Below are 21,592 nucleotides of genomic sequence, written 5' to 3' on the forward strand. Positions count from 1 at the left end.
CTTTATGTATTTCCAGCACCTTCCACCAGCTAGATTGGGCAATCTAGCTCCATAGAGATATCACCTTGGGAGCCCAAGGAGGGGTCACTGTGAGTCGAATCGACTCCACGGTAGTGAGTTTGGTTTTTGGTTTCCCACCAGCTATGGTTCTTACTCAGAATTGCTCTCCCAGCCCCCTGCCCCAAAGGTGGAGGTTCATTTAAGACTCATTTCTGGAAAACACAGCAAGTGACTCTTCAGAGAGTTACCAAACCAAGCTCCCATGAGCTACTTCCGGGCCCGGAGTGGCTCTGACTGAGTTTAGGTACCATGGAAAGTTACTTCAAGGGGTGGCCACTTACTTGCAGTTTTTACACTTGAGGCCAAAAAGCATCCCTTTCCCACAGACTGTGCAGGTCTGAGACATCCAGTACTTGGTGGAAAACCTGTGGAAGAAAGACAGAAACGTTTAAGGGTGAGGCTGATCTCTGGGAGGATGGACTGCTTAAAGGGCAAGCATGTGGAGCTCCCACGGTACCTGGGCCTGGATTCCATGCCTCTTCTCGGATCTGTGACTTACGCAAGTTGCTTAAATCCCCAGAGCTGCGGTCTCCTTATTGCTACAGTGGGGATGATAACAGTATTGACCTCACAGGATGTTGGCAGGATTCCATGAGGTCATACCTGGAATGCAGTGTGCTCAAGGAACTGGGTGTGACTATATGGCTGCCTTGACCCTTCATAATAGTCACCCATTTGTTCAACAAACAGCACTTCCTGTCCTGCAATATGTCAAGTTAACTTCTGGGACGGAGCAATGAGCGGGGCTGAAATGGCCTCAGAAAACTACAGACCAACATGGGTTCTCCAGGACATGCAGCGGAGTCATTCCTGGTCACTGCTGGTCCTGTGACCTGGAGAGCTTCAAAAAGCTCACACCCCGAATTTTAGTAGCAGAGAAGAGCCCCCTAAAGGCCTTTTTAGACCATCAGTTCACCCCCTCTTTCAACCACACTACTTGCTGCCAACACAGGGCAATTTAGAGGCTTCTTATATACAGCTGGAGTCCACGGATGGTGCAAACGATTAACCAAAAGGCTGGAGGTTCAAGTCCACCCAGGGGCTTCTTGGGAGAAAGGCCTGGTCATCTGTTCCAGAAAATCAGCCACAGAAAACCCTACGGAGCACAGTGCCACTCTGACCCATGCAGGGTCTCCAAGAGCTGGGACAACTACACAGCCACTTTACTATTATTTTAGTAATACATAGCTGTGGACCTACGGAGAGCAGGTACGTTACACTAGCTTCCTCCTGCCATGAGGGCGCTTGCTTCCCCGAGAGAGAGGAGGCAGCCGCAGGGCTGGGCCCAAGAAAAGTACTGAAGTTTGCCAGGTCACAGTTGAATTTAATTTTCAATTTTTGTTACTGTCAGCAGGAGTTGTATCTCATCTCCACTGCCTCAGAGTGTCCAAACGCACATTGGAGGTGATTACGTAACTTGGTGCTCAGGGATGTTAAGGGAAAGGGTGCGTCTTCTCCGCTGCACCATTTGCCTGATCTGGGTCAGTGACCCTCCGAACAGAAAGATCGGCAGCCTCGGCAGCCCAGTGTCCGTATCTAAGCAAACAGAAACCTCCCAGCACCCACTCCTGTTGCCAGGCAAACTTCCTCCAGTTAGGGACGGGCTGCTTAAGACCCTTCCTGTCCTTTCAATAGGGAGAGTTGTTGTTGTTTGTTTGTTTGTTTAACCTTCTCATTGTGATTTGGGTGACAGTTTACAGAGCAAATTGGTTTTCCATTCAACAATCCATACACCTTTAGTCTTGTGGCACTGATCACTATCCCCACAATGTAACAGCCTCTCCCACTTCCTCCCTGTTTCCTGTTCCCCTTCCTCCTTCTTTCCTATTCCTTCCTGCTTCTGAGCTTCATCCCTGGGCAAACGCTGCCCTTTAGATCTCCTGTGGTTGATTGTTCTAAGGAGTGTGTGTACCTCCCTGGGGTAGGGACAGAGAGTTTAATGGGGTCTGTTTTGTAGGTTTGGCAGCTCTGGGAAATGTTTTGCACCCACTCGCCATGGAATCAGGAGCTGTGGTGGCGTAGTGCCTCACGCATTTGACTGCTAACCAGAAGGCTACTGGTTCAAACCCAGCCATGGAATCGAGGGCAGCAGGTGAGTGGCAGGTGGAAGTTTTCACTCATTTTGAGCCCTTCCTTCCCCTGACCAGCTCTCCCTCTTCCCTGGTTCTGGTGAGGTGACTGTGAATGGGATTTAATTTCATTTTTGCACCAAGGCTGGGATGAAGCCACGGCTGGAAACACAGGGAGAGACTGAAGAGTAATGTCATGTTGTTAGGTACCATGGAGCTGGCTCGATCCACAGAGACCCTCTGTGCAAGAGAACGACACCCTACCGGGTCCTGTGCCATCCTCACAATGAAGAGTAATAGGTCATCCCGTTCTCACCTCCTCTCAGAAGCTCCTAATGCCCCAAGATCATCAGGTGGCTTTCCTCCTCTGGACATCTGCATCTGAGTGTGGGGTATGTCTTGGTTGCAACCTTAGGGTCAGAGTGCCTGGCGGCAGGGTGAGCCAAGAGGCAGAGCTGATCCAGGTGGGGCCGCTCCAGGGGCATGGCAGAGACAGAGGTCTGGCCCAACCAAAGGTGAGATTAAGCCTCAAGATGAGGGCCAAGCTAAGGGGCAGAACCTGTTCTGTGTGGGGCCAGTCTTGAGGGTGTGATAGAGACAAGGGGGAGTGGCAAACAGGTTTACAAAGGGGAAGAGGGAGGCTGGAGTGGAGACAGTGACCAGGACAGGGAGGAGACAAGGGGCATGACTGAGAAAGGGGCAGAGCTGAGCCAGGGCGTGGCCATGGGAGGGGTGGGGGGCGGAGCAGGTCCAAGTTGAGGAGCCCAGCCAGGGCCAAGGTCAGAGCCTAGCCAGGGGGATGCAAACATAAACATGGGCTCTGCTTGGGTGCCCTTCTCTCCACATCTCCTCACCTGATCACTGACGTTTCTGTCACACACTTCTCACTGCTTCCACCAATGTTTTCTCATGAGTCTTAACAATGGTTCCATCAACGTTGTTGTTGTTAGGTGCCATTGAGTCATTTCTGATTCATAGCAACCTCACGTACAGCAGAACCAAACACTGCCCAGTCCTGTACCAGCCCCACGATCCTTGCTATACCTGAGCCCATCGTTGCAGCCACTGTGTCAATCCATCTCATCAAGGGCCTTCCCCTTTTCCATTGTCCCTCCACTTTGTCAAGCATGATATCCTTCTCCAGGGAATGGTCCCTTCTTACAACATGACCAAAGTAGGTGAGATGAAGTTTAGCCATTCTTGCTTCCAAGGAGCATTCCAGCTGTACTTCTTCCAGGAAGGATTTGTTAGTTCTTTTAGCAGTCCATGGTACTCTCAGCATTCTTAGCCAGCACCACAACATCAACATATTTCTTCCAAAAACTGTGGATGAGGTGCCCTCCTGGGAGAGTGGGTGTGTTCCTGCCTCACCCCCGCCATAGCTACGTGGCTGCCTCTGGCATTACCCCTGATGGCCCTCAGGCCTCTGTGTTACCATGGTCCATTTAACTGTTTACTTCTCCTTCCGCTAGGCCAGGAGCTTCTCAAGGACACAGACTTTACATCTTACTCAGGGCTGCAACCCCACATAGAAACTCTAAACACTAGTCCAAAGAACCCACAAAGGTGCCAACAGTTCCCTTAGCTAGTTCATAGAGGCCCTGGTGCAAAGAAACCTCTCAGCAGTGGTATCAAGGGAACACAAAGCACTGAGGCTAGTGGGCTTTTGGATCTAACACTCCTTACCCCAGGCCTCAGTTTCTCCATCTGCCAAATGGGCATCGCCATACTTGCCCCGCCTGCCACATTGTGAGGTTTATGAAATAAAAAGTGGAAAGTTAAAGACCATCTTCTGAGGGATGACTGCTATATGCAAACCCTGGGGCTCCTTCCTCCCCCAAAAAGGGGTGGGCAGGTATACCCCTGGAGAAATAGTCCTGTGTGCCTAGCCCTGGACTGTCCCACACCTCAGCAGAGAGTGAGCACTTCTGAGTTTGGCCTGTCAGGCCCTAAGCCTTGGCTTGTGTCTTTTGAGTGGGAGACCCAAAATGAGAAGACAAAGCATTGACCTCAAAGGTAATACCAGGCCTTGGGCTAGACCCTTTCCATATATGATCTCATTTCATCCTCATCACCACCCTACAGGGTAGGCAGAATTACCTGATGAGAAAAGGGATCCTCAGTGAAGGTAAGCAGCTCCTTCAAGGTTGCAAAGCTTTACCAGCTGGGATTGGAAGACAGACCAGCCTAGCTCCAGAGCCCTTGTTTTTAATTGCTACATGCTAATTGTATAAGGGCTACATGGATAAGCAGCAGACATCTTGGTCCCCTGGCAGCCACATCAAGGTTCAGCCCGGCAGAGGAGAGGGAGACATGGTGACTTAGAAGCTGGAGCAAAACGCTGTCCTGCCTTCCCCATCCTGTCAAGGGCCAGAGGCCAGCCCCGCCCCTCCCCGTCCAGGGTGGCGGGCAGCAATGCACCTACCTGTGCTTGATGGAGTTGCCCAGGTCTCGGCGCGGGATCTGCGGGGACCAGCGTGGCACTGACAGAGTGTCTGCAGGGAGAGGAGAGGAGAGGAACATGTTAAATAGAAGGTCAGAGGCTCAGGTGGGCTCTGGCCAAGCCCTGAGAAGCAAAGGGAGGGTTACCGGTCTCAAGAAGGTTCCTAACGGCCCTGACTCACCACACCAAAACCAAACGAACACTGTTGCCTCAACTCACGCCCCAGGGTAGGAGCACTTGAAAGAAGTGAGAAAAATAAACTTGAGCCCCACTTCCATTTGCAGAGCACTTGTCGTGTGCCAAGCACATGCCAACAGACTCACATACTGTAGTTCATTATATCCTCAAAACAACTCCCCAGATGGAGTTGATCTTATAGATCTTATAGATGAGGCTTGGAGAGGGGAAGTCACTTGCCTCAGGTCATACATGTAGTGGACTGCATAGAGGCTGTGAATTCAGGTTTGGGGGACTTTAGGGCAGGAGTACTTGCATGCAAAAGTATAATGGCAATTTGTCCCAAATATACCGCCATCCTAATTTTTGTCATGCCCCTATACAGTCCATAAAATTATTTACTTAATGTTTTAGTTGATTTCATTTTTGTTTGTTTAAATACGTTCATCTTAAAAGCAAACTCTAAATGTGTACCACCTTCTGCATAGCATAGGTAACTGTTTTTGAACTCTCCAACCATGTACTACCTAAAATCATGCCACAGTAACTGGATGGATGGATAGATAGATGAGTAGGTGAATGAATGAGCAGGTAGATAGATGAATGGATGGATGGATGGATGGATAGATGGATTGATCGGTGGATGGGGTGATAGATGGGGTAGGTGGGTGGGTGAGTGGATCAACTGATGGATGAATGGATAGGTGGATGGATGAATAGATGAGTGGATGGATGGATAGACAGATGGGTGGGTGGATGGACAGATGTGTGGATGGATAGATCAGTAGGTGGACAGATTGAAGGGTAGGTGGATGGATACCGGTGGGTGGATGGATAGATGAGTGGGTGGGTGAACAGAAAGATTAGTGGGTGGGTGGGTGGATAGAACCATAAATCACACAGACTTCAGGCAGACGAGGTGTCTGTCTCATCAGCAGACCCTGAGCACCTTTACCCCATCTGCCCAACTACCTGCACCCCCCTCCTCCCGGGCCTTGCAGGCTGCAGTGAAGTGTGGAACGACAGTGTAAATGAACTGGAGTTGCCAATGAAGTCTCCACCAGCTAGGACAGGAGACGTGAACGGGTGACCCACACGCCAGCTCCCATTTCTCAGGTCAGATGGAGGGAGCCAGCTCCCTTTTCCAGGCTGTACACGCACCTCATTTTTCCCAGCGATTGCTCTGGAGTGCCACGCTCACCGGAGAGCAGGGAGCAGGCATGTCTGAACTCCCCAGGGAACATTTAACCGCAGCCCGCTCCCTGCTCCCTCCTCCCTTCTGTCTAATGACAGTGGGCAGCCATCTGAAAGCTGTTTCCAGAAACTTCCACCCTGCCCTTGTAAAAACTGGGGAGAGCTAATGAGTCTCCAAACTCTAAAGGACAGAGAAAACCCAAGAGGGGGACAGGATGATACAATAATCCAAACCCTCCTGTGGAATTTCCTCTTATTTAACTGAAGACTAGATGACACCAAGCCCAAGTCAATGTTACTACTGGCATCCATTTCTTTTTACTTCTTTTATTGTGGTGAAAACATGCACAAGACCCTTCCCCATAACAACTTCTCCATTTACAGCTCAGGGATATTGATGATATTTTTCATGTTGTGCTACCATAGTTGCTATCCTTTCCAAAATAGTCCAACATCAGCTCCTCAAACAAAAGCCTCCCCTTTCCCCCCCTCCCTCCTACCTCTGGTAACCATTAATAATCTTTGGTATATATATATATATATATATATGTGTGTGTGTGTGTGTGTGTGTGTGTGTGTGTATACACACACACATTGTTGTTGTTGTTATGTGCCATCGAGTCGGACCCGACTCATAGCAACCCCTCCTTGGGTTTCTGAGGCGGTATCATTACAGAAGTAGATTGCCCAACCTTCCTTGGGCAGGAGTGGCTGGTGGGTTTGAACCACGAGCCTTCTGATTAGCAGTCAAGTGCGTTAGGCACTATGCTACCAGGGCTATACACACACTCACACACACACACATATCCCCACCACAACTTATCTGGAAATTTAGTCTCCCTTCTCTTCCCTTCCCTGATAACCAACAAAGAAATCTTCCTTCCATATATAAACTTTTCCTTGACTTTTTACAATAGTGGACTGATAGAAACAAAAATGGCAAGAAAAAGAAGTTGTTGTTTTTGAAAAAGAGCATGCTTTCCATCCTCTCTCTCCCACCTCTGGGGACTGAAGTCACATGTGGGGGGAAGATGCTACTTGTTACCCCAGAAGCTGCTTTCCCAGTGCTCGGGGGGCCGAGGTGGGAGGGCTGTGCTAGGGAGCAGGGTTAGTGTAGACAGGAAGGCCCCTTGTGCAAATCTACAAAGTAGGGGTGCCAGATGAGTTCCCTGTCACGGACTATTACCGCCAGTAACAGTGAATGTCTAGAGAGATGTGTGAGGAGCTGGGTGGGGCAGTGGTTAAGGCATTTGGCTGCTGACCAGAAGGTTGATGGTTGGAACCCACCAGCTGCTCTGTGGGAAGATGAGGCAGTCTGCTTCTGTAAAGATTGACAGCCTTGGAAACCCTGGGGGGTCGCTATGAGTTGGACTCAACTTGATGGCAGTGGGTTTGATTTGGTTCGAGGGAGGTGTGTTGAGAAGGACTCTGAGGCGTGACTGGGAAGAGCACCAAGATGGATTAGCAGTGTTTGCCATGAATAACGGGGTGGTACCAAGTCTGCATGTATCTGTCACCCCTGCGAGGGCAGGAACTACGTCCTCCTTGTCTTTGTATCACCCCTTCATACATGGTTGCTGAATCCAAGGTTATTGCAATAAAAACAGCCTGTGTCTGTTGAGAAGTCAGGATGTAGTGGGCATTATGTGTGCAGTCCACACCAGGCAGCTAGGCCTCTGTGAGGTTCATGCTATCGCTATTCCCACTGCACAAAGGGGGGTACAGGAGCTCAGAGAGCTGTGGTGGCTTGCTGAAGGTCACACAGCCCCAGCACAGCGACTTCAAGGAATTGTTCTACAATTGTTCGCAAGTCCTCCAGGAACCCCTACACCCGTGTTTTCAACTGGGGCACTTTGCATCTCCCTCTGGGGACATTTGGCAGTGTCTAGAGCCATTTTTGATTGCTACCACTGGGCATCAAGTGCTCCTGGCATTCAGTGGGCAGAGGCCTGGGATGCTGTGCAATATCCTACATGGCACAGGACAGCCCCCACGAAACAAAATCCCCTAGCCCCAAATTTCAATGATGCCAAGGTTGCAAACCCTGATCAAGATGCTTCTTGATCTCTCTACTCCCCTTCCCCTAAAAACAAACAAACAAAAAAACCCAGATGTTGTCTCTGAAGCTGCAGTCATCAGGGTACAAATCTTCTTTTATTATAAGCACTGTTCGATTCGTATCCTAGTTATTCTGTTATTCTCAATTACAGCATCTTCTCGAAAAAGAAGATGTAATTAAGTTTAATACTTTGGATTCATTTCCCAATATCTGTAAAGGGGTGAATTCTGTCGATTACATTAAGCGGCTGCAGCATCATTAGTCTCAAGCAATAATAACCTCCACACGGCTTTCTACGTGGGTGTGAGGATTTGAACTCTGAGACCCTCTCTTTGCTTTCTTCATTTGGATTTCATTAAACTTGCCAATGTGAGCTTCAAAGCAAACAAAACCCGTTTAAAGAGAGAGGGGGGAGAATCTATGAAAACCCAGGCCTTATCATAACAGAGAAGGCAAACAACATTTACAGCAATTAAACTGATACAGAAACTTCTGTTTAACAATCAAAGCACCTATTAAGATGTCTCCATAGCTGAGGAAAAGCTTCTTTTCATCTTTCATTTTCTGATAATAAGTCATGCAGACACAGCGGCAGGATTTGCATCCCTGGTGCCCTCAGTCCCTGAGGTAGAGTAAGAGATATTTCTTTTTAGGTATTCTCATTTTCAGGGCAGTGCAACGTGGACAAGGGAGGAGGTTTCTTCTTCCTTCTGTAGAGCCTGCTGTCCATACCCTCGTAGAGACAGCAGATCCACTCAGAAGAGGGATAACTCGGAGGCCCTGGTGTTTGCAACCACCCTGGTAGCCAGACTTACAAACAGAAGGCCAACAGAAGGAATGGACGTTAATAAGCATCTCTGCTCTTCAGAGCTTTGAAATGAAAAACTCAGACTCCAACCTGGAGAACTTGAAATCAGGCTAACAGAGGAGTCGGGCATAGGGAGAACACATAAGGGTGCGGACAGGGCACTGCAGAGAGACGGGCAGTGAGAAAGGGAAGGAAGAGGAGGAAAGTGACAAGGAGAAGCAATAATAATACAGGGATCCCCTGCGCTTGGAAAGTTCGCTTTAGGCCACTTCACTTTTACGAAGAAAGACCTACATTAGGACCTGTTTTTGCTAACCAAAAGAAATCCAAAGAGGATTTTCGTTTCTACGAAAAAAAGGCAAAAGGCGAAATGAGTATGCAGTGTTTGTTTTGCAGTGTGCCTCTAAAGAGGCGGCATCACCAGCAGAGAGAGGGGCACTGCCAAGCTCCTTCCCCAGGAACTACACTCAGCATTAAGCCACCGCAGCTTTGAACTGTGTGTGTGAACTATGGGCACTCTGGTAGCACAGTGCTTCATGTGTTATGTTAGCTTTAATATATTACTTGGTATGATTTGGTAGCCTACATTTTGGGTCTGTTGTTATGTGCCATTGAGTTGGACTCAACTCATAGTGACCCCTTCTTGGGTTTCTGAGGCGGTATTACTACGGAAGTAGATTGGCCAAACTTCCTTCTGAGGAGTGGCTGGTGGGTTTGAACTGCCAGCCTTCTGGTTAGCAGTCAAGTGCCTTAGGCACTATGCTACCAGAACTCCTACTTTTGGGGTCTGTTGTTGTTGTTATGTGCCCTTGAGTAAGACCTGACTCATAGCAACCCCTCCTTGGGTTTCCAAGCCAGTATCACTATGGAAGTAGATTGCCCCGTCTTCCTTCCGAGGAGTGGCTGGTGGGTTTGAACCGTCAGCCTTCTGGTTAGCAGTCAAGTGCCTTAGGCACTATGCTACCAGAGCTCCCCTTTTGGGGTCTAGGAGCACTCAAACATTTTTCCCATATATATTAATGGTAATGGCTTCTTCACTTTACACCATTTCAGCTCATGCAAGTTTTCCTAGGAATGAATGCTCTCCTTTCAGATAGCAGGGAGAACCTGTATAAACGAAATTTTAAAATGGGAAAAAATAAAAGATGTGCTTTAAAAAAAAAAAAAAAAAAAAAAACTACCATGTACTGAGTACTAGCACCAAAAAAGCCCTTCACATGTATTATCTCATTTAATGCACCCAGTAGAGGCACTGGAGCTCAGTGGTAACATTCTCATCTTCCACGTGAGAGACAGGTTTGATTCCAGCCAATGCCACTCATGTGCAGCCACCACTCGTCTGTCAGTGGAGGGGCAGTTGCTGCTATGATGCTAAAAAGGTGTCAGGGAAGCTTCCAGACCAAGATGGACCTGGAAAAAGGCCTGGCAAGCCACTTCCAAAAATCAGCCAAGGAAAACCCTGTGGGTCACAACGGTCAGATGGACTGATCACGGGGCTGGTGCAGGACCAGAAAGACTTTGGTTCTGTTGTGCATGGGTCGCCATGACTTGGGCCCGCTCTAAGGCAGCCATCAACAAGGATAATCCATAGAATGCAATGACACGGCTCAGCTGTTACCATTTGCCCCACTTCATCAATGAGGAGATGTAGAAGTTATACTAGGTGAACACTGGGATTGTTAATTCAGGGCACATAGCTAGGGCTCAATAAGTGACAGTTAATTTCAAACCCATTTCACAGATGGAAACACTGAGGCTTAGAAACAATAAGCAATTGTCCATAGCTAGTAAGACTAAGGTGTGCCTAACTCCAGCCATGGTGTTCTGAATCGCCTCATATGCATGTGAGAGCTGGACAATGAATAAGGAAGACCAAAGAAGAACTGATGCTTCTGAGTTGTGGTGCTGGCGAAGAATGCTGAAAGTGCTATGGACTGCCAGAAGAACTAATACATCTGTCCTGGAAAAAGTGCACTCAGAATGCTCCCTGGTAGTGAGAATAGCTAGACTTCATCTCACCTATTTTGGTCATGTTGTCTGAAGGGACCATTCCCTGGAGAAGGATATCATGCTTAGTAAAGAGCAGGGTCAATGAGAAAGGGGAAGGGCCTCAACAAGATGGATGGACCCAGTGGCTGCAACGATGGCCTCAGGTAGAGCAAAGATTGTGGGGTTGGCACAGGACCAGTCAGTGTTTTGTTCTGTTGTACACAGGGTCAACACTGAGTTGGAGATGACTCAATGGCACCTAACAACAAGTGACTGGGTTGGGGTTTAAACCATAGACAGGAACCAAATGGATACATGGAGTCCCACTTATTCCATACTGTCAGTGTCCTACCTCTGTCTGGGGAAAGCAATGGAAAGGAAGAGCATCGACCCTCTTGAGCTCAGGGAAGGACCCTAGAGGTCTAGGGGCTGCAACAGCATGTTGTTCATTCCTCAGTCACTCATGCAGTCACTCAACCAATGTTTGACTGAGCAAGACAATGCCCCACCAAGATGTTAACATCCAGATCCACCGAACATGTGGCGATGTTACCTCACATGGCAAAAAGGACTTTGTAGATGTGCTTACACTAAGGTATCTTGAGATGGACTATCTGGTGGGCACAGTGCAACTGTAAGAGTCCTTATAAGGCAGAAAGGGAGACAGGAGAGTCAGAGACAGAGATGTGAAGACAGAAGCAGAGGCTGGACCAATGTGACTTCTAGACTTGAAGATGGATGGGGCCATGAGCCAAGAAATGTGAGCAGCCTCAGGAAGCAGGAAAAGGCCTGGAAAAGGCTCCTCCAGAGCAGTGTGGCACCTTAGCCCCATAAGACCCGTGTTGGACTCCTGATCCCCAGAACCATAAGATGGTACTTTTGAGTCATGAAGTTTGTGTCATTTGTTACAGCACCTCTCACGTGGCAGACGTGGTTTTAGACACTGGGGAGCAAGATAATCAAATCCTCTGCACTTACAGAGGGGAAGTCAGTCATGAATACAACTGCAAGATCATTTCAGGCAGTGATGCATTCCATGAGTGGAAAATGGACGGAGTTTGGGGTTTGTCTTAAGGCGATGGGAACACTGAACATTAGAACAGAGGTGGAGACCTCTGTGCTCAGCCTTACAAATGTAAGAGCTCCCTCTGGCGGCTGAGGCGAGACCAGCCCTCTAGACTGTCACTTGAAGATGAGGGCAAGACTCCCTCAACCCCTTACCCTCACCCCACCCAAACTCCCACCCTAAGCATCAACCTCAAGTGTCACGATGCCATTCTCTCTTCCAGCCCAGCCCCTTCCATTTTATCTGTCATGACCCTACCCACAATCCCCAGTGAAAAATCCAGACCCCATCCAGTGGCCCTGGAAAAGGGCAGGGAGTGTGAGTTACCGCCACAGCCTGTGTTCTTTTCAAAGAATCAACAGGATGCTTTCTGCCTCCTTGGCCTTAAAGGAGGCTGGGGTGAAGTGTTTTGCCCTGAGCCCACCAACTCGTCACATTGGAAGATCTGCTACAGTGCAGATCCACCTTCTTAGAGGACAGTTCCTAAAGGCACCATCAGTGGGAGATACAGTCCCATTCCCAGGGCGGGAAGGATGAAGAGGTGGCTCTGGGAAGGAGGCAAAGCAGATTTTAAATACTATTCTTCATCATTCGTCTACTATGAGGAGAAAACATATTAGGCTGAGTGCTCTTGGGGGACAGACCTAGGTCTCCTCCACCATGGTCCCCAGGGTTGAGCTTGAGAGACAAATGCACAGATGATAAACATGTGCTCAGTGGAGGGAGGAAGGGATGGAGGGATGGAGGGATGGATGGTTGAATCAGTAATCAAGTCAGCTCTTTCATTAGTTAAGCAATGTAAGGAAAGTGGTGTGGCAGCAGCGTCTGACCTCTTCATCTAACTTCATGAGGGGGAGGGAAAATTAAGATCAACAGCCCAAGGTCAATTCCTATGAGGCAGAGTTCAGGCATACCTCCTCTCACCAATCTTTTCATCAGTTCTGACACGAGCCGCCCTCCCATGATGCTCTCTGCTGCTTTGCTGGGTTTGATAATTTGTGGCAATGGCCACATAGAGCTCGCAGACAACACTCATAATTATGGAGTTAATCAGGGAAGTACCAGATTACAATGCAGGATCAGGAACCGACTTAGGACAGCTTCTTGGCCATGTCCACAGGCAGGCCTCTCCCTGGCTTTGGGCCTCTCAGCCGTTGGTCCCTTAGCTTCCTGGGCCCACCTGGCCTCTGTCCTGCTTGAGCAAGTATTACAAAGCTCTTTAGCTCCACCAGCAAGCAGTCAGTAGCAGTCCACTCCACCAGCAAGCCTCAGCCCGAATGAGTCGAGCTCTCTCCATCTGTGGGTTGGTAAGCCAAGCTCTGCATGGGTTCCACAAGCCTAGCTCCACAGGCAACTGCCTGGAGGCACCCTACTGTTCCAGCAAAACTTTGCTGGCATGCACTCAGCTCTCCATCAGCAGGGTCAGCGAGCCTGGCTCCACAGACAAGTGCCTGGAGGCACCTCACTCCACCAGCAAGCCTCCTGCCTGAAGGTGCTCACCACTCCTGCTCCATGGGCCAGGAAGCCCACTGCACCATTTCCTCCTGGTCTCCTGGTTCTGCTGCTGAGAGTTCTCTGCCACACTTGCTACCACTTCCTGCTGTCTTGAGCCATCTCTGGTGTTACAGTTCTTATCTCCTGAGTCTAAGAGGTTCTCAGCACAGTGACCCTGGTTGTTTTTTCTTGGTGTTAGTGAGGTCTTCCCTCTGCTCTGGGATTGGCTCTCTTTTTAAGCCTAGCAGGATGGCAAAACTGACCAATCCCTTGTTAGGGTTCCATACACCTTATTTGCATTATTAGTAATGCTGTCTACTCCCTTTGGGGGCCACAGGCACTTCATTTGCACAGTCTTACCCAATCATTTTGCAGGAGTCACAAGACTGTGCATGGCTAGAAGGGGCATCTTAAGTAATTCACTGCACCACAAGTAGAAACTAGCACAGCCCTGGGAACTCTTGGAGGCACTCTTTGTGAGACCTGGAATCTAAACTGATTACTTCTCAAGATACTCCTGTATGGTGGGAAAGGTAGTAAACATTATCTCCATTGTATAGATGGAAAATTGAGGCAGGTCTGGAAAGTGGTCTGCTGTGTGTCCATGGACAAGAAGGAGCCTCTCTGAGCTTCGGTGGCATCATGAAAACAATGTGGATTAATAACAGGGCCTGCATGAGGCTGTTTGAGGGTTGGCTGGGATTAAGTTGGCAGAGTGTTCAGTGTGCTGGCCCACATGGAAAGAGTGTTCAATTTTGTTGATTGTTCATATCCAGAGTGCCTGCCTCTGCCAGACCTTTGCAGGTATTTCTTCATTCAATCCAAATCCTCTGAGCATGGCCATGGGGACAGGTATAGCCCCAGCTGACAGATGAGGAAACTGAAGATGAGTAAGTGGTCCAAAGTCGCATAGCTGGTAGATAGGCCCAGAGTCCTATAAAACAAAAGCCTGGCTATGCACTTCTATGCCAAATGGCCTCCCTATACAACGTCCCCTCTGAGACAACTATAAAAATTACTTTTTAGATCATACAGTCCTTGAGCTGGAAGGAACCACAATAAACTGTCTTCTGCAGTCCTGGAGTCTCTAAGCCCCCTTAGTGAGATGAGAAGCTGTCTTATCCTTAAATATTTCCACGCAGCTAGAGATGTTCCTCGGAAGGAAGACTGGGCATTCTACTTCCGTAGAGATACTGCCTTGGAAACCCAAGGAGGGGTTGCTATGAGTCGAATCTGACTCGATGGCAGTGAGTTTGGCTTTTTTTTTTTTTTTTTCAGAGATGTTGGACCACATCACATCATTAACAGCAATGTTCACATTTACTGAGCATCCACTGCCTGATTTAGATGGAAAGCATTGGATGTACTTTATTTAATCCCAGCATTACGTTTCAGGTAGTGGAGCCAGGGCTCAAGCTAGGACAGGGAGACTCTTGGGCTCATGCTCAGTAATGCACAAAGGAAACGGAAGTTCCAGACTGCCCTGCAGCTCCCAGCCCAGGTACACCAGGGACAGGGGAACTCAGCAGGTGCGCTGTATTCAAATCAACTAGCACATTCTTTGGGACTGAAGATACCTGAAACTAATAAAACTTATGCCACTGATCTTTTCTTTTCGGGCCACACGCCAGTCCCCAGCAAAAATCCCACTGACTTATCCAAGATGCCAACCAATACTTGACAGAAGCTGCTCATGATATTACTCATGTCGAAAGGTATGACTCTGTTTGCTTTAATATCCAATTCAAATACACCAGCTCTGGAAGTACTTTAATTACATGCTGTCTCTAAAGGTTATATCTCCATGAGACTTTATGCCGAATGGAGTTTCTCTGCGTACTTGGCCACAATGTTCTCCCTGAAACAACTGCAAACCACTTTCCAAGATGCAGACTTCCTCAGCTGGGGGCCCTGCTGGCTATGGAGGCCTCTGGGAACCACTTGGCACTGGTGAGTGTGTAGGTGGTGGTAGGGCTGTGTAGAGTGCTGTGCCATGGGGGGCTGATGGCGGTAACAGGTGCTAACTCAAAACCCTCACTGACATTTGAGTCAGATCTGACTCATAGCGACCTCTTCTTGGGTTTCCAAGGCGGTATCTCTATGGAAGTAGATTGCCCAGTCTTCCTTCCGAGGAGCGGCTGCTGGGTGCGAACCGCCAGCCTTCTGGTTGGCAGTCATTGCTGCTCCCTCTTGATGGCAGAGATCATACATAGGGATTTCAGAGGAGATTCCTGGGTACCCCCAGGGCATCCCGTCAAAATAAAGGACAATGGTGAGGTACTGTCCAGAAATGGAAGCACTGTGCAGGGAAGGAGGTGCCAGGGTCAAACCAACCTGCACGTGTTGGGGGCCACACAGGGATGTAAACTAGCAATGAGGCCTTTGAGTGTGCACCTGCACCGAAGACCCAGCAGCAGGCTTCGTTTCTGCATGGGAAAGGCCTTCAGGGCATCCCCTCGCCCAGCGGAGTCCAGACAGAGTGTGGGTGGGTCTCTCAAGTCAGCAGACCTGGATACAAATGCCAGCTCTGCCACTTCATAGTTACGGGACCTTGTGACCTTTCACCTCTCAGTTTTGTCACCTGGAAAAAGAGGGTAATAAAATCTCCCTCTGAGGACCATCAGGAGGATTCAATGGGGTAATATCACTGGAGCAGCACTCAGCCGAGTGCCGGACATAGTATCATTATTATTGCTGTTGTGGTTGTCATCGTCACTCTGCCTCTGGAATTAACACACCCATTGGACAGTGACAAAGCTCTCCATGAACTCTGATTAGAGGAGGGGTTGGCAAACTCTGGTCCCACAGACCAAATCCAGTCTTCCACCTGTTTTTCTAAATATAGTTGGACTGGACACAGCCACACCCATTCATTGATATATTGTCCATGGCTGCTTTTGCACTACAATGGCAGAGTTACTGCAACAGAGACCATATGGCCTCCAAACCAAAAAGATTTATGACTGGCCCTTTACCAAAAAACTGTGCTGATCACTATTTTAGATTAACTCATCTTCATGGCCAATTAGCAGAAAGGTTTTCCTTGGAGCAAGAAGACCCGGATTCAAGACCCATCTCTGCCCCTTACATGGTGAGAGTCTTTAGACAAATGGCCTGTATTCTCTAAGCCAAAATGTGCATGTCACCCTCTCCACTTGCTTAATCCTAGGGTACTGTGGGGGTGTTGCTTCAATAGCCATTTTACAGAAGAGCAGAGCTAGGCACCGGAAGACCTGGAGCCAGCCCACATTCTAACCCACAGGGCTCTAACCCGAGCCTGTGTTCTTTCTACCCCTCACTGCCTCCTAGTAAGCTAATCCATGAGAGGCAACGTCTCCAATGACCTGTTGCTGCTGAAGTCCATGTGAGCTCACGGGAGCAGAGGGACATGAAAATTTACTCTCTGCTCTGACTGCTTCCGTCTGAGTTAATGAATAAGATTATCGATTGTCATTTTAGCAAAGAAGAGAGCCAACTGTGGAATCCTCTAAGTGATGATTGAAGGGTGGTAGTGGTATTCTTGGCTGAGGGGGATAGAGACAATGGCCTCCTCAGAGCCTTTCCAGGTAGAAGCCTACCGTGACAGGGCATGTGGGCAGTGAGGGGTGAAAGGAGGAAATGGTAGCATGGCAGAAAGAGGGTCACGTGAGGTGCAAGTAAGTGCCGAGGGAGTGAGGAGAAGACATCACAGGAGAGAAGAGCGAGCTGAGTGCTCCTCCATCACCCGTTCCTCCTGGCCCCAGGCATGGTTAAAAAATGAAAAAATGAAGCTCAACCAGAAGTACCTTCAAGCTCTGGTAGAAAATGAGAATGTATTTATTCTAATATCCCCCTCCAGAATCATTCTCCCCATTTTTAAAAAGCCATCACCACATTGTGCCTGAGTCCTGGCAGGTAACTGCCAAGCTGGGATTCCCTTAATTGGTGGTAAATCAAAGGTGTAGACGGTGGTAACATCACTCCCTCTCCCAGTGGCAATGTGACTTCCGAAGCCAGCACCTGTGACTGACTCCAGGCCCCTCCAATGGCCTCAATTAAATATCACTGCCAGTAAAAAGAGAGAAGATGGCTGAGGCATTTAATTACATTTTATAAAGTGCTCACTGCTGAATTATTAAAGTGTATCAGGGATTCTTAACCTCACAGCCAAACAATCGGAGGAGACCTGGTGCCACACGAGTGATTATCTTCCTTGTGGGGATGACAGATGAAGAATCTAAGATGTTAACAGTTGCTGGGGTGTGCGTGCTGGGGCGTGGGGGCAGGTGTGGCCAATGTGGGGGGACATGACAAGAAAAGTGAGGCAATGAGTTTCTAATTCCGTGAGACCCAAGGACTGGTGACGGGACAATTAATTATCAATTGTCCCTCAAAGCTGAAGATGAGATGTCCTAGGCCACCCGTCTTTCGTCCCTCACTCTGTATCCCCGCTCCAAACTGTCACCTCACATTTCCCCCCAACATAATTTGACCACTGTGGTCAGGAAAGAGCAGCAGATCATTTAGAAACGTCAAGATCACTTTATGTAATAAGGTAATAAAATTAAAATACGAGGAAGTAAAATCTTAACATCTAGAAACCGAGAAGAACCTCTTGAGGGTAGCAGATCTGCCTTGGTTTATTTGGCAAGCATTCAGGAAATAAATTACCAAGAATAACAAAGGGGTGGGTGGTTAATGGTGATGGAAATACTGTGTTGATTAAGGGTAGGGTTGCACAGCCAGTTACTGTAACTGTTATCAACAAGTTAACCCACTGCCATCCATCGAGCCTATTCCAACCATAATGACCCCATAGGGTTTTTAAGTCTGTAAATCTTTACAGAAGTAGATTGCCTCATCTTCCTCTTGCAGAACACCTGGTAGGTTTGAACCACCAACGTCTGGTTAGCAGCCAGATGCTTTACCCACTATGCTACCAGAACTCCTTTCTACCTATAAAAAGTTAAAGTGGCAGAAGTTGCATGACAGACATCTACAAAAAAAAAAAAAAAAAAAAAGAGAGAGAGTAGCTACTGAGACTTCTATGTACAACCAAAATCTCTACAGGATTTGGTTTCTCAGTTTTGAAGTTTAGAGTCACAGTTTCCCAGTTAATTGGCCTAGTAACATATTTAGTGCTTCTCTTCTACCTCGTAGTTCATTGTGTAATGCTGAGGGTCTTAAAAACTTGCAAGCACAATAATTGGTCTCTATCCACCTGGAACAACAGAGGAAAGAGAGTGAGGACTAGGAAGAAGGTATGTGATATGTGGTTAATTGGCTCCATGAACAACTCCCTCCTTTGTCATGAGATCAGAAGAACCGGATGGTGCCCAGCTATCACCATTGAACCTTTTGATCAAAGATTCCACAGAATAATCTTGATCAAGAGGGGGAAAATGCAAAACAAAATTTCAAATTCTCATGGACTCCAGACTTTCTGAAACCATGGAGAGTGGATGAATCCCTGATACTGTTGCCCTGAGATAATCTTCGAACTTTTATTAGAAAATATTCCCTGGAGTCTTCTTAAAACCAAACAATAACTTTAGTAAAGACCGTCTGCCTTGAGCATTGTGCTCTTTTAAGAACTGTCTGTATTAAATCAAATTGACAACAGTAACTGGAAAGATTAGACAGGAAACTTAGGGGACAGTGAATTTATCTTAATGGAGGGGGACCAACTCAGAAAAGGAGGGTGAGAATTGTTGCACAACTCAGGGAACATAATCCATGTCAATGAATTACACATGTAGAAATTGTTGGTGCGCGTTCTGCTGTGTATATTCTCAACCACAAAAAATACAGCAAATTATTTATTAATTTTATTTATTTTTAAAAAAGAAGGAAATGATGAATGTGATGAGTCCTGTAGGAGGGGAGTTGATCACTCATGAGGGAGGCCAATACTTCTTACAAGAGATGGTGGCATTATGAGATGAGTCACTCTTTTCTAGAGTTTTGGTCTAAACTTGATTTTTCCAAATCACTGGCTCAAGGGCCCCCATGATAGCATCCTTTCTACTCAACTGAGGCACTGGTGGGTCAGTGGCAGAATTCTCACCTTCTATGGAGGAGATCCAGGTTTGATTCTAGCTAATGCACTTCACACAAGCTACCACTTGTCTGTATGAAGGCTTGCCTGGTGCTCTGATGGTGAACAGGTTTCAGTGGAGCTTCCAGACTAAGAAAGACTAGGAAGAAAAGCCTGGGGATCTTCTTCCAGAAATCAGCCAATGGAAACCCAGTGGATCACAGAGGTGTGATCCTCAACCAACCACAGGGATTGGGCAGGACCTGGCACGCAGAGGTGCGATCCTCAACCAACCATGGCGATAGCGCGGGACTGGGCGGCACGTCATATCCTTGTGTAGGGGTCGTCATAAGTCGAGGGCTGACTTGACAGTGGCTGACAATGACAATGTTAGCCTCACACTTGAACATCTCCTGCCATCCTTGGCTGGCCTCCTGTATTCTCAGCACCTAGTGCAGAGGTGGATACAGATAGACATCTCCTTAAATATTTACTGAATAAATGAATGAATGAATCAATCAACAGAAGATTCACCCTGTGGGGTAGGAACTAATTATCCCATTCTACAAATGGGGAAACTGAGGCTCAGGGTCCCCTAAGGAAATGTCCTTCTGGGATCTGGACTTCAAACTACCTGGATGGGAAGCCCCCATTCTGAGTATGGCTTCCATGATCTCTCTTTGTTATTGTTGTTGGCTAGCATCGAGTCAACCCCAGATTCATGGGGACCCCATGCACAACAAATGAAATGCTGCCCAGTCCTGTACCACCCCCATGACTGGCTGCAAACGGGACCGCTGGGACCCAAAGGGCCTTCACTGGCTGATTTTTGGAGAGATCACCAGACGTTTCTTCGTAGTCCTCCACCAGCGCCGCCTCCTCATCTCTCTTTACATGATCAGAAAGGAAGGGAGACAAAAAAGCAGAGCAGGCAGGGGCCTTCCTGGGCACCCTTCCTGGGAGAGAAGCCCCGAGCAGGAGGAGATGCAGCCTGGAGGCACACAGAAACGCAGGGCTGCCAGGTCAGCAATGAAGAGCCGTCTCAGACCACGCAGCCCAGGCCCTGTCTCCTGGACCTGAAACGCTAATTGGAAGAAGCCTGTCCTGCCCTTCCCGGCTCAGACTTAAATGAGGACAAAACAAGAGTTGACAGGCAGAGGCCTCACACTGCCATCACTGCAAACATCCCCGTGAAGGGAGAAAAACAGGCACCCTGCACTCCATCAGTTTCAATTGTCAATGTTCTCATGTTGAAATAAAGCAACAGAAACAGCAGAATCCATGACAGGTGTGGGGTAGGGGAAGGACTGGCGGGCGGCATGCAGACCCCAGAGTGGGGTCTACACATTGGCTTGGCTTTGGGACCCTAGAAAGGGGGGAAAAGACACATTGTGGGCTACGTGTTCCAGCCAACACAGACGCGATTTACAAACACAGATGGTAGTGGCGATCCCCACGCTGCGCTTCTGTGCTGCACTTGAGGAAGGTGGATCCTGCACCTTCCTCTCTCTGAGCAGTGCCTGTGAAATGGGGCTGATGAGACCCATCTTGCAGAGCTCCTTTAAGGATCCGGTGCGAGCATGTCAGGCAAGTACCTGGCACCCAGCAGATATGCAGAGCAGGCAGCTGTCCCGGGAGTGAGGCAGTGGAGCTTCAGGGGTACAAGGTTCACTTTCCGTGCGGGAGGCCCTGTCTCAGTCCCTGGCCAGTGCACGCCATGTGCGGCCACTACCATCTACCAGTGGAGGCTCGTGTGTTGCTATGTTGAATAGGGTTCAGGGGAGCTTTTGGACTTAGGCACAGGCAGAAGGGCCTGGCAATCTCCTGCTGAGAATCAGCCAAGGAATCCTAGGGGTCACAATGGTCTGATCTGCAACTCATCACGGGGAAGGCCCAGGACCAGAGACCACCGTGTTCTCTTGCACGGGGTCGCCATGAATCGGGGGCCGACTTGACAACGGCTAACAACAACATCCCCAAAACAGCCCCAGCACTTGTTTTCGGCTTTCCTTAGCAGCCCTTCTCACTGGCCAAACCAAAACCAAACTCACTGCTGTCGAGTCCATTCAACTCACAGCGACCCCTCCTTGGGTTTCTGGGGTGGTATCTCTATGGAAGGACATTGCCCAACCTTCCTTCCGAGGAGTGGCTGGTGGGTTTGAACCGCCAGCCTTCTGGTTAGCAGTCAAATGCCTTAGGCACTATGCCACCAGAGCT

General features: G+C 48.5%; 1 protein-coding gene across 1 annotated transcript in view; it reads right to left on the reverse strand.

Annotated features, from left to right (window-relative positions):
• The window catches only part of KSR2 (kinase suppressor of ras 2), a 516,639-nt gene that overhangs the window by 134,302 nt on the left and 360,745 nt on the right, over nucleotides 1-21,592 (reverse strand). The window contains exons 6-7 of the mRNA XM_007938202.1: nucleotides 4,555-4,624; nucleotides 342-425 (exon numbers count right to left, since the gene is read on the reverse strand). Of these exons, the coding sequence (XP_007936393.1) occupies nucleotides 342-425; nucleotides 4,555-4,624 (154 nt within the window). The remainder of the gene's footprint in view (nucleotides 1-341; nucleotides 426-4,554; nucleotides 4,625-21,592) is intronic.

The sequence above is a fragment of the Orycteropus afer genome, unplaced genomic scaffold (genome assembly GCF_000298275.1).
Source record: "Orycteropus afer afer isolate SDZICR_OR568_19922 unplaced genomic scaffold, OryAfe1.0 scaffold00048, whole genome shotgun sequence".
NCBI classification, from domain to species: Eukaryota; Metazoa; Chordata; class Mammalia; order Tubulidentata; family Orycteropodidae; genus Orycteropus; species Orycteropus afer.